This window comes from Pygoscelis adeliae, unplaced genomic scaffold (genome assembly GCF_000699105.1).
Source record: "Pygoscelis adeliae isolate BGI_AS28 unplaced genomic scaffold, ASM69910v1 Scaffold39, whole genome shotgun sequence".
Taxonomy (NCBI): domain Eukaryota; kingdom Metazoa; phylum Chordata; class Aves; order Sphenisciformes; family Spheniscidae; genus Pygoscelis; species Pygoscelis adeliae.
Genome location: NW_008825534.1, coordinates 313,415 through 325,307, shown reverse-complemented (window position 1 = coordinate 325,307; position 11,893 = coordinate 313,415). Strand labels below are relative to the sequence as shown.

Here is an 11,893-nt window from a genome sequence, read left to right as displayed (position 1 = left end):
CACCTTATTTTCTCTATCATTTAAACACTGGATAGTTGAGCTGGTAGTTCTTTTTTTCTCCCAATGATGATAGAGTGATGTGAGGTTAGAATAAAAACCTATGAACTGGAAAACCTTTTAATGTGTTTAAGCTTTAGAGATTGTGATTACACATTATCTCCTGCAGCTGTTTCAAAAGCTATTGATTACTTAGCCATTTATCCTTGATCATAACTTATTAAGCTTTAGGGATATCTTCACGTTTAATGAATGTTATTGGTCAGGAATTTTACCTCTCCTTTTTTCCCTTCTTGGTTAGTTGTAGTCAGGAACAACAGCTATTAGGCTGGGAACTTGAACACCACGATGTATGAAACTGAATAGCTGGAATCAACACAATTATTCCAACATTTGGGATTTAGTCTTACATGCGGGATATCGTCTGGAAGGTGTATATAGTTTTACAGTCAGTCTAGTTTATAGATATAATTTTCTAGATTAATAATACTGCTTTTTAAACTACCTAACTTCATTTTTTTAAGAACTTCTCTTAGAGAAACTTTTTGAAACAGGAGAAAAGATGACTATATTTAGAGTGCAGAGAAGGCACAAGCAGACAGTAAGTTTCCACTTCTGGTCAACAACTAAAATGTATTTCACTGTGGCAGTATTAGAATCTGAACTCTTAACTGAAATCAGTAATTTGTGCTAAGAATCACTTAAAGGTTTAGGTCGAGTCGAAAGCACTGTCACCTCTCACAGCTGGAGACTGGGAAACAAACGAAACTGAGTAAGTATATTCTGGTACGTTAGTGTGGTGTTAACATCATGCTTATGCTTTTGAAGTAAGTAGCATATAAAAATAATGAAGTCTCAGTACTTTGCTAGAATGCCATCTGACAGTCCTCAGGATTTAAAGTAAATTTTCAGGTATAATTAGGAGAATGGCTTTTATTAATGACAATGCATACAGCTTTGTGAGACCCTTGCCAAAAAGTCCAGGTTGAGGTTGGCAGGGTTCAGGGCCAGAATTTACAGACATGGCTGTATCTCTATACTGCTCTTACTGTGTGTATCTGTTGGATGGATGTCTGTTCTATGTGTGGGTTCTGCTCAGTTAAACAGTTGCTGATGGAAAAAATGAAAATGCACAATGGCTCTAGATATTAGCAGACCTTTAAAATTTTCTGGATATAAGTAACCTAGGTAAAATCTTACAAGTAATAACCTGAAGAGGACTTTATATGGAAGAACTGTGCATGTCAAGTGGCTCATTAAAATTGTTTTTCATGTTTTAAAACTTTCTGAATTGCTGATATGGAGCATGAATGTATTTATATTGAAGGTTGTGCAGAGTGGAGTGAGCCGATTCAGTGTGAATTTGTGTTTGATACAGCCTATTTCTCAATCTGCTGCTGCTTTTTATCAAAAGTCTCAGCAGGTCCTCAGCATGATCATACTAAAAGGGCTCAATCAAACCAGGCAAGTGAATTTCAGGGTGCTGGTCTTCCAGATCTCCAGCATTGTCACCACCAGTGCTAGCAGTGTAGAGGCTTGTAGCACTGCCTGGAATCCGAGAACTGCTTTTTTTCTTTTTTTTTTTTTTTCCTTTGTAATGAAAGCTTGTGCGTGTCTAGGACTGTTTGATGCTCTATTCCTGTGGAGCAGCTAGAGCTAGCCATCTCCCCGCAGCAATGAAGAACTCTCTTTCCACTAGAACACTTGAATAGCTTTCCTTCAAAATGTTATTCCTTGAAAGAGCAGTTGACTTGCAGAGATGAAGTTTTATATCAGCGTTAAAGATCTTTCTCACTGAAATGCTTTCTTACAGAGTTTGCTCCTATTTACACTAGCTTTCCCTTAATTTCTCACATTCTTAATAGTTGCAGGAATGTTTGTGCATGCAAAACACAAGGCATTTAGCACCCAGCTCAACTGTTCTCTGTGGTTAATCTCCGTGTTTCTTTAATGCTAGGAGTAGTGAGGATTCTGTGTGATGATCATGCTACTGTTAACAAACTGTTTTGGCAGATCTTACGGATTTCGGACTTTATTTACCTAGACAAGGAGTAAAAAGTACACGTTTTCAGCTTTTTTCCCCACCATATGGTGAATACGTGATTGTCTATTTTAAAAAAAAAAAAGTGCTATTCAAGAATAATGACTACATAGAAAGAACAACTCTGGCACCAGCTGGGCCTCTGTGAGTGCAGAAGCTCTGTCACCTCATCGCAGCATCTCACATCCTGAAATAATGTGGGTCTGAGCTAGGCAGAGAGTTTGTATATCTGTCTGACTTATATCAAGCACAAGTAAAGGCCTTAGACAAGTTCATGTTCTTAATTTTTCCTTGTGTCTTTGAAACAATGTGGCTGTAGGCCCGTTGTTTGAAGAAAGGAACTCAATTTCAGCCAACTGCAGCTGGCTTATTAGCTTGAAAGGTTTATCCATCCCTGTTAATTATCTCCTGTTTTGCAATTACAGAAAGCATACTCTACTGCAGCACAGTGCATCAATCTAAACCTTTGTCCAAAGGTTGTTACGTTTTGACCGGATAGCTTTTGAGAGTTTATTTTAGTAAACGTATCTTTTGGTATCTTTTGTGTGGTTGATGACGTAGCTAGCATGGCTGTTTATCTATGCCGCAGCAAGCTTTTTGAGGCTCAGGCTTAAAGGTGTCGTGAGTTATAGCATTGATAACTTCAGCAGAACTGTCTTGCTAGTAAGTGAATCATTTTGCATGGCAAAAGTGAGATACAGTGAAGAAGTATCAAGTTCCCACTTCTCACAGCAACACACAAGTTTCAATTTCATACTGAGGAAAAGCTGCAACTCTAACCTGATGCATACTGAGCAGCACCATCTTCACAAAGTGATCTTAAGTATTTTCATGAAAAGAAAGTGCTAACGTCTCATGTTATGTTGCACTTTTATAAATACAGTGGGTGTGCTTTCATCTGGTCACACGTAATCTATTATTTAGAAACACATGGACATTCTTTTAAAATAACCTTCCCAAGCCTTGACTGACTTCCATAATCCTTGAAATAAGTAATAATTAATTTGTGATTGCCAGCTGATATCAAAGGAACATGACGATCAATCTTGGTCTGGAAGTAAGAGCAACTCTACCGAGATGACTCCCTGTGTGTGTCGTGTAGTGAAGGCGCTAGCTGCTTCATAGCTTTCTTCAGCTGAGCTGTGTGAACGCTCCCCCACCACTGTCAGAGAAGAGGTGCGGTTTATCTGGTTGGGTTTTTTTTAAAGAAAAAAGCCAGGCTCTGGAGCTAGTCATCTAGCTAACTATGAAGGAGTGTAGCTCAGCCCTGGGTGCCCATGGAGTAAAGTAAGGACTTTATTCAGTCCAGCTGCCTGGCAGAACTTAGAGGCTAAAAATACTAAACTTGGATCTTACTGCTGATCACTTAAGTTGCTTGTTTTGAAGGCTGGATCACCAGTTTCCAAGAAGATGGATGCTGTGCCTAAGGCTCGGCGGGTTCCACAACTGTTTGGTATGATCAGCAGGGCTCTCACGTGCTCTGCTGCCTTCCCTTGTTACCAGCTGTGCAGTCTTGTCCTCCTTGTGCACTCAGTGGGGCTTGTCTCAGCCCATGCAAAAGGTAGTTCAGAGAGCTTAACCAACAGGGGCACCAACTTATTTTTGTTTAGTTTCCTGAAGTAGCTCACGGCAGGGTCTGATAAACACCCCTGCTGGCACGTAGAAGGGGTGGGAATCTTCAGCTGGGCAGGAGATGTCTGAGTTTGCTTGAATTTATGCCCTCCCTCAGTTGCATAACACGGGAAATGCCCTAGCCACCTTACTCGGGATGTTCCAGATCCTGAAGGGTTGCATGACCTTGCAGAGAACCAGGAACCCTCAGTTTAAGCTACCCAGACTTGTATTTATGGTCTGTATTGCACCTCTCTGGCAGTGCTCAAAGCCCCAGCAGAGGTGAGGCATCCCTGCTGTCTCTGTGGGATGTCGTAAATGGCGCTGATCCTGTTACAAGTGAGTAGACAAGAAATGGGGTTTTTAACACAAAGAGTTTATTGCACTGTGAGCCAGTGACAGAATTGAGCCCACAAACACTGTCTGCCTAATTTCAATACAGTATTTTTCCATCGCATTTTGCAGGGGCAATGTTGTCCTCTCTTTCCCACTCTTGTCTTTTCTTCTTTTTCCACATTTAATCTTCTACAGGAATTGGGGTTATTTGCCCTCCCCAAATCTCAGAAGTTTCTCTGGGAGAAACTGCATCATATTCTTGGTTTAGGGCCAACAAAGCTGTTCTAGAAACTAAGTAGCTTGGGGAATGCCTTCTGTTTATCTTCAGTAGTACGGAGTTCCTGTGCTGCTGCTTGTGCCTCTTTCTTTTAGCAGGACTGTTCCTGTGTGTGCCTTCAGCAACAAGCTTGCTTTCAGAACACTGGGTCCTCTGCACTGTGCGTCCGTATGACAAATGGCTTCAGTTTCCCTCGGGTTTGGGTGACAAAGTAATTGACAACATCCTGAAGGCTTGGGAGTGTCACCTGTTTCACCAAAACAAACCAACCCCACCAAATAAAACGTGCTATGTGTGTTGAGAATACATTTTCAAAAACATGCTGGAAGGCTGGGATCCCTAGCAATGTTTCTCAAACAACCGATACTGGATTTACATCCCGCATTTGGATGCGGTGAGGTCTAGGACAGCCCTCTGCAATCTCTGGTAACAGTTTGACCCTTGAACATATAACTCCTTCCCTTCCATCACATGAGTAAACAAACCAAAAGAGAGATTGCTCTCTGTACTGTTGTGCTCTTCGATGACTGCTGATGCTCTTTCAGCACATGGTACAACAGCAGGTGCTTTTTCAAACCAATAGGACGTTTCTCGGTCCATACAGCCTTGCTCACGCTTCAACTAAATTAATTTTATTTATCAAAGTTATATGGAGTGCATTTTGAACTTCCTCTAGCTGCAATGAGAGCTCAGTTTTCAGACTTAGTACTGAAGCCTGAGTTGAAAAAAAATAAATTAAGCCATCTTGAGTGTTTTGTGAGTGGTTTGATTTTATTTTTGTTAGAGAGAAGATGCTGATGTGGGGTTTTTTCCTACTTTTCTAGTTCTTAAAAAATAACTTGTTGAGATTAGGTTAGTTAGACTAACAAGAGAGGTGAACTCTCCGCATACTTTGACTCACAAATTATAACTAGGAATTTACTAGAGGTTTTCTAATTTTCTGCAAAGTGGTATTTCTTACACCTGCTTAAGAATCTTCAGCAAGGGAATTGCTCACTTACCTGTCTTTCCAATTCGATAATGTAACTCGTTCCTTTGGACATCACTTTGTAGTGCTTTAAGTGTGGGGCACTGAAAGAAAATGAAAGTTGATATGCTGCTTGAAATGAAATACTTTTTGATGTATCGTTGTCATTATAAACAGGGCAGGAGCAATGGGTGTGCTTTGTAATATCCCCAGGGCTTATTGAAGGTGTGTGGCAGGGTTTGTTTTTTTCCCGTTTTAGTTTAGAAACACCGAGAATCGCAAATGTCATTCCTGGTGTCTCAGATGCCTCTTGTTCTGAAGCTCTGCAAAAGCTAGAACATGGCAATTCAGTTGAAATGTGGTATGTTTTTAGACTAAGTTACTGTTTGAAAATACTTGTCTCTTCCATTTTTCATTGTTCGTTTTACAAAGGGGTATGGCGTGATGATTTCTTAATCTGAGTGGGGTTTCATGGCAAACAAGGGAAGCCCATTTACCCAAGGAAATGGGCTTTTGCTGGCTGATCTTTATTGCTTCTTTGTTTAATCTAACTGGCTTTGGAGGAGAAGAGACCCAAGAAATCAGTCGCAGGCCCACCCCTGCTGCCTTGTTTGCCTTTTTCAAAATAGCCTGAAGGCAAGGCATATGTTTCACATGTCAGCTCTGGGTATTAAGAATTCAGCTTTTAATACAGTGCATACTAGTTAAGAATGGGATAATATATTGTGGAATCAACCTACTCCAGCTCGTGTCGGATAGTGATTGCGTAGTTCTTGCTGTCTCTGCCCGGGCGCAAGATCAAATTCCCACATGAAGGGTTCTTTTCTAACATCTCTGTTGCTTCTTGCCGAGATACTGCATAGAAGCACCTGCATAGAACGGAGGAGAGAAACGGCGTGAATGCGAGTCATGCTGGCAAGGCCACATCATTCTGAGCTGCATGAAGAGACGCGGTCTACTGGGCTAACACCTCTTCACAATGCTAGGCTTATCCAGGGTAACTAGCCATGGCTGCCAAGAGGCATAACATCTGAAGGACTCTTGCTGATTAATGCTACTATAGGAGCATAATTCAGGACAGTAGCGCTTTGGCATTCTTAGAGAGAAAGTGAAGCTTTCATACAGGTATGATGCTTTCTGGAGCCTTGGAAAGAACGTGAGAAGAGTAACCTGGACTTACCTTGAATTTCTCAATGGTAATCAGCATTTTCGCAGAAGGGCAGATACAGCAGCCCAACGTGTGGCTTTCTGAAAAGTTTTTTAAGCATAGCAATACGCTGCACTCGGCCTTTTCAAAACAAAAGGCATTATAGAAAAGCTGCAGGAGTAATCTTTCCCTTAGGAAATCTCTATAAAGGCCTTAAGGTAGATTTTGTTCATTGAATATTATACAACCCTTGTACAACAGCTGAATTTTGAACCTCTGCACGGAAATAATACTTTGAAAGAAGAAGGGAAGGCTGTTTAGTCAGGTTGGGGTTCGCATAGTTCAGTCAGAGCTTACACTGGCATAGTAGTCAATGTACTGCTGGGGGGGCTTTTTCTGTTCAAGGATGTGCTGGAACAATCGTTACGTGTAATCCTTCTTTTCTTTTCCTTCTCTAGCACTTCATGCATTCTTGTAAGTTGCCCAGGTAGTAATGACTCGTCTGGTGGAACTGACAGCTGAAAATTAACAGTGCAATTGAAAAGAAAATGAAAGAGTGGACAAACATTGTGAGCAATCGTTTCTGTGTGCGCATCACAGCTGATCTCTGAGCACAGCTGCTGTGCAGAAATCTTTCATACCTGCTTGGTTTAAGCAGCTGTGATAATCTGGAAGGTTTGAATGCGCCTCTGCTTTGAATAGAATGCTGCACGTGTGTTTTTGTTAGAATAGTGAAATAAGGATATCTGTGTCCTGATTTAGAAGAAATGTGCATCGACAGAAGTGGGAACGATGTAAGAATCCACAATGATATTTTGCAGTTGCTATACTGCAGAAGGCTGTGTAAATGTAATTTAACCTATTTCAGCCATCCTCAGCTTTTTAAGTGATTCAGCTAGGCCAATGTAAAGTCATTTGTGAACAAACAATTTATTTTTCCACTGGTTGTTATCAAAGAGAGTTTTGCTGTTTTCAAAGTGCATTTAGTTAAGAAGAATAGTAGAATAAAACACAGGGCTGAGGGGTTCTCTCAGGTGTGCAGTTTGGCCGTTTCTTTGGTTATGTCTTTATCCCATGATAAAGACCTAGAGAGTTGTCTCTCTCTCTGAGCAGCTCCCTTCTTCACAGCTGCAGGGGATGGACTTGTGCTAGAAGTCTTTTCCTTCCTCGGCAGCAAACTGGATTGGGAACTGTGTCTGACTAGATACCGTGGCAGAGTGTGTATTGCAGATGAGCTGGGGTTAAATCAGCCTTAATTTTGCTCTCCTCAGGGAAAAAAAAACCCAAACCCAGCAAACACCCTCAACAGTTTAGTGTGTGCAAACACCTTAGAGGTGAGGCTTTGTGCCTGTGGAAGCCAACTTCTGGCATGCATGAAGACAAAACCCCTTTATAGACACCTTTTGACATGAAGTGAGACATAAAGCTCTTCCATACCTTTGTTACAGTGAGAATAAAACACTTCCATTCTTTCCCACTTTCACTGTCATTAGCCTGAGAGAACAGAAAATGATGGTGTAAGAACAACTACAGCAACAATAAAAAATATAGTATTTCACGTGGAAGCCTCAAATAACTCTCACCCTTTTAGAAGTACCATGCCTGGAAATGAGCTCCCTGCCAAGCTACATCACACCCTGAAACCCACACTTCCCCAGTACTCCGTGTTCAATTAGAGGGAGAGGACAGAGGTGGGAAGGTAAAAAAAACCTCATATGCTCTGTGTGGATCCAAGGAGAAGGCCAAACTAAGGAGATAGGTGAGTCTCAAGTATAAAACCTCCTAGATAGTCTCTTGAGTACTTCAGTCTGTACGGCTTCTGAATGCTGGGGTGGTCAGATATTTTATCCCCTTCTTGGTTTTACAGGTGACGCGGGCCTATCAGTGTGGTAGTTCCTGGTTTCTCTTGTATATTTTCTTGTTCAATTCTTTGCTTATTTCATATTCCCAGATACTCCTGAGAAAAACTTCTAATGCCTCAAGGGGGAGTTTCCCTTTAGGTTCCTTTGCCCTGCCTTTTGGTGCTGCCTGGCTGCAGGCTGTACCAGATGTCAAGAAGGCAGCTCCACTCGCACACCAAAATGGAGCTCTGAATATCTGTGGGAGATGGAAAAAAAGTACCGAGTAGCTTACAAATCACAGCTTTCCTCTTTTTACCTTCAGTTCTAGTTCCCCATTTGACAGCATCAGGATGAAGTGTGCAGAGCCATTTTCATCTGGATAAACATTGGTTGCTGAGGTCAAAGCTGATATATCTAATTTCTGTGAGTACTAAGGAGGGGGGAAAGGAGAAATAGCACAAGTTGTAATTTTCACCAAAAATCTAGCTGCTCGTCAAAGGAATTTGTTTAGAAGAAAATAGATTGAAACTTTTTTTTGTTAGAACCTGGGTTAAGTTTAACTGACAGACGTGCCAAAGCTCAGTCCTTTGCTTCTGCTTACAGAAGCTCTTCTCACCAACAGTGTACCTTCTGGATTTTTCCCATCTTAATCTTCATAATCACAAACAGATTAAATCCACGAGACCTTCCTGAGTATTTGCGTTGTGACGCCAACTAAACCCTCAGCCAGAGTACACCATAATAATACCAAGCACTTTTTCTTCAGCTGCATAAAGGAAAATCATGTTACACACCACAATAATTTTACCCTTGTGCACAGCTGAGGAAAAAGCACTTGGTAAAATTATGGAGCAATGTGGATACATTTGTAGCTCAGGTGCCAAAAAAAAATTCCTTTTTTATTTTGATGAGGCAAATTAATATGCTATAGTTTGTTTCACTCTGGCTTTTTTTGATCTCAGCCTTTCTGTTACAATGTTCAGTACTATTTTTTTGGACTATGCAGATGAGAGAGCAAAGGGTGCCGAGAGTTGTCTGGAGTACATAAGGATTACTTGATGAAAATAACTGATGCACTTAATCAGACGGGTAGTTATAAAGATGGCACATGACTCACCATTGGGGCTTTCTTATCATCATAAAAGAAAAGCATAGTTCCTCTGAGTTCTGTCCAATACACTCTAAATTCCTGTTGGAAAGGAGGAAGTGTCAGTTTGTGAAGATGGTCTTTTTAGTTCCCACAAAATGCTGAAAATGAAAGAACTGCTAAGAAAAAGACATGTCGTCGTATGTTAGTTTTCAGTGTTTTAAAGATCGTTAAAGAGCAAGTATGTATTTTGCAGGCAGTTTATGCAAAAAAAGTTCAGTAAATAATTCTTTACAGGGAAAAAGATCCATAGGCTCTAGGCTTTGTTATCTAGTATCCTAATCTGGCATGGAACTAGAAAACTTTACTTTAATTTAAATGTTTTAAACTTTTGTCAACAATTTGTCAAACAATTTGAAGGGGGTAGTAATGGAAGGAAAATATATTTTAAATGCCACTTTAAAATCTTGCTCTCCCTAAAAGGCATACAAGTGGAAAATAGTGTGAGATGAATGTGTAAAGACTCCAATCTTCTGAACACCATTCTCTTGAAGTGCCTGTTTGCATTGAATTTTGATCCTGCCAGTTTACTTGCTGGAGGGAGGAGATCATGGAGCTTGACCTATTAAATGGACTTCTTACATTTGAAGTGGTATTTTACATGTTTTGTCTTTAAATTATGTGTAGCAGTGTTTGTAAATCAACACCATGCTGAAGTAAATACGATTGACTCCTCTAACTGTTCCCTAATGCAGTCACGCCAGAGTGATGGGAAAGGTTTTTCTGTTTTCACGTGCCCCTGATACCCTGAAAACTGTAGCTGTTATGGGACACTGAAGGGGGAATGCAACCTCTGTAAAACAGAAACTCTGATCTAGTTTTCAGTTTACTTACCTGTTTTGTGTTTGTTGTTTGGTTTTTGGGTTTTTTGTTGGTTGGGTTGGGGTTTTTTTTTGAGGTGGGGGCTTAAAACAGTCACAAAAATTGAGAAAAGAAGTAATTTGTGAAGTCTGATAGGTCATACAAATTAGGGTGAGCAACATTCCCTAGAGTATTCTGCAAGTGATCCTTGCTCTTTACCCTGCTAGCTCCTAATTAGTCTTTCTGGTAGTTTCTGTCAAATTACTAGTGTAAAATTTCTGTAGCATTCAGCCTCTGGACCCCAACCTCTGAGTACTGCAATGTTGTGTTAAGGTAAATGTCCTCATTAAACCATCTGATTTTCACAAGGAGGGATTGTTCAGGGGGAAAAAAAAGGTTTTACATAAAAGGATATAAATAAAGGAATGTAACAGGGAGCTTTATTAAAGGTGTTCTCCTGCTAGATACAACAAAGCAATGTGTTGAATAATTTTTAGCGCTGCAGAAGAATGAACAGTAAGATTGTTAGTCTACTTTTTGCTTCTTGGACTTCTGTTTTCTGTAGTACATGGATGTTCCTGTGTTTGTGAACCACCATGCTATTTTGGTCTTTTGATGGTATCTACCTTTAGCACTGCATGACTTTCATTTTCTCTACTCTGTGCTTCTGCATTTACAGAGATGTGAGTGTTGGTAGGGTAAAAATGACTTTGTAACCCTAAATACAGGGATTGTCATTATCAAGTGCTAAAAGAGGGCAATCAGCTTGATTAGGGACATGCTCTGAACATACATGCTATTATAACATACACAAGCATGCAGGCGTTTACAGATTTGTGTCTTAAATAGTTATCTTGGGTCAAAAAAATCACTCTTATTTTCCCAGTTAGTCCACACATGTCATATCATCGACTCTTACTAACAAGAAAAAAAACAGATGTAGAGAATCTCATGTATACTTCAGGTGGCTTGTCACTGAAGACTTCAGGATGGACACTGTTCTCCAGTAAATAGAGGACGCGTCAGAGCAGTATAACCATGTCAAACTTCGCTCTTGGTATTAAAAATATTGCATTAGCTTTTCACCATGGTGGTAGCTATGAAATCAGTCAAACTCAATCCACATTTCAGTAGGTAATAGTAAATTATAATGGCATCCTGGAGATATTGACAGTTACCTTACATAATTTATTTTACTTCCCCCCATCCCTCAAGTAATATGAACAGAAATAACTAGATATCATTATTTCAGTGCAACCATTTCTGTCAGCCAGTGCTGAGAAACATTTCCCCCCACAGACCTGTAGCTCTGGGCAATAAATTTTTGAAGAAATATTTCTACACGTCCACTTCCCGGGACTGCGTGCCTTACCTTGCATCTTGAGTGCCGGACAGACAGGTAATCTTGGAAGTACAAAGGCAGACCGGTGATCCTCTGCCTCTCCTGGAAGATTTGCCGGGGGGCTGGCTGAGGACTTTCCTTAGGCTGTTCCCTAATGCCTCTCAGCATCCTTTGGATATCTCAGCAGGGTATCTGGATATCCTCCGTTGCTGGATTCTTTTTTTTTTTTTTTTTTTTTCTTTTTTCCCCTCCTTCCCCCCCCACTCCTGTTGTTCTCAGTCTGCTCCGTATCAGCCTCAGCCAGAGAACTCGCCCCTGGTGAGAGGTGGGGAAAAAGCAGCACCTTGAAGAGGAAGTCTCTGTACTTAACTTTTAGGTCAGTGCAC

At 40.6% G+C, this 11,893-nt stretch overlaps 1 protein-coding gene across 1 annotated transcript; it reads right to left on the bottom strand.

Moving 5' to 3' along the window:
• Positions 1-4,166: 4,166 nt before the first annotated feature.
• STAP1 (signal transducing adaptor family member 1) lies at positions 4,167-11,675 on the bottom strand. Its single transcript, XM_009331804.1, has 9 exons — positions 11,538-11,675; positions 9,335-9,406; positions 8,534-8,647; positions 7,814-7,870; positions 6,734-6,894; positions 5,970-6,098; positions 5,264-5,333; positions 4,406-4,509; positions 4,167-4,368 (listed from the first exon to the last, which is right to left on the bottom strand). The coding sequence occupies exons 1-9, from the start codon at positions 11,673-11,675 to the stop codon at positions 4,167-4,169; spliced, it is 1,047 nt and encodes a 348-aa protein (XP_009330079.1).
• Between the last annotated feature and the right edge of the window lie 218 nt (positions 11,676-11,893).

What these genes read in the sequence shown, in the direction of transcription:
- STAP1 (XM_009331804.1), bottom strand. Translation starts at nt 11,675, where the DNA reads ATGCTGAGAGGCATTAGGGAACAGCCTAAGGAAAGTCCTCAGCCAGCC. An exon ending in ATGATAAGAAAGCCCCAATG is followed by an intron (nt 8,648 to 9,334) that starts GTGAGTCATGTG and finishes CCCCCTCCTTAG; the next exon opens with TACTCACAGAAATTAGATAT. An exon ending in ACTATCCGACACGAGCTGGA is followed by an intron (nt 5,334 to 5,969) that starts GTAGGTTGATTC and finishes ATTTTCTTTCAG; the next exon opens with TGCCCCACACTTAAAGCACT.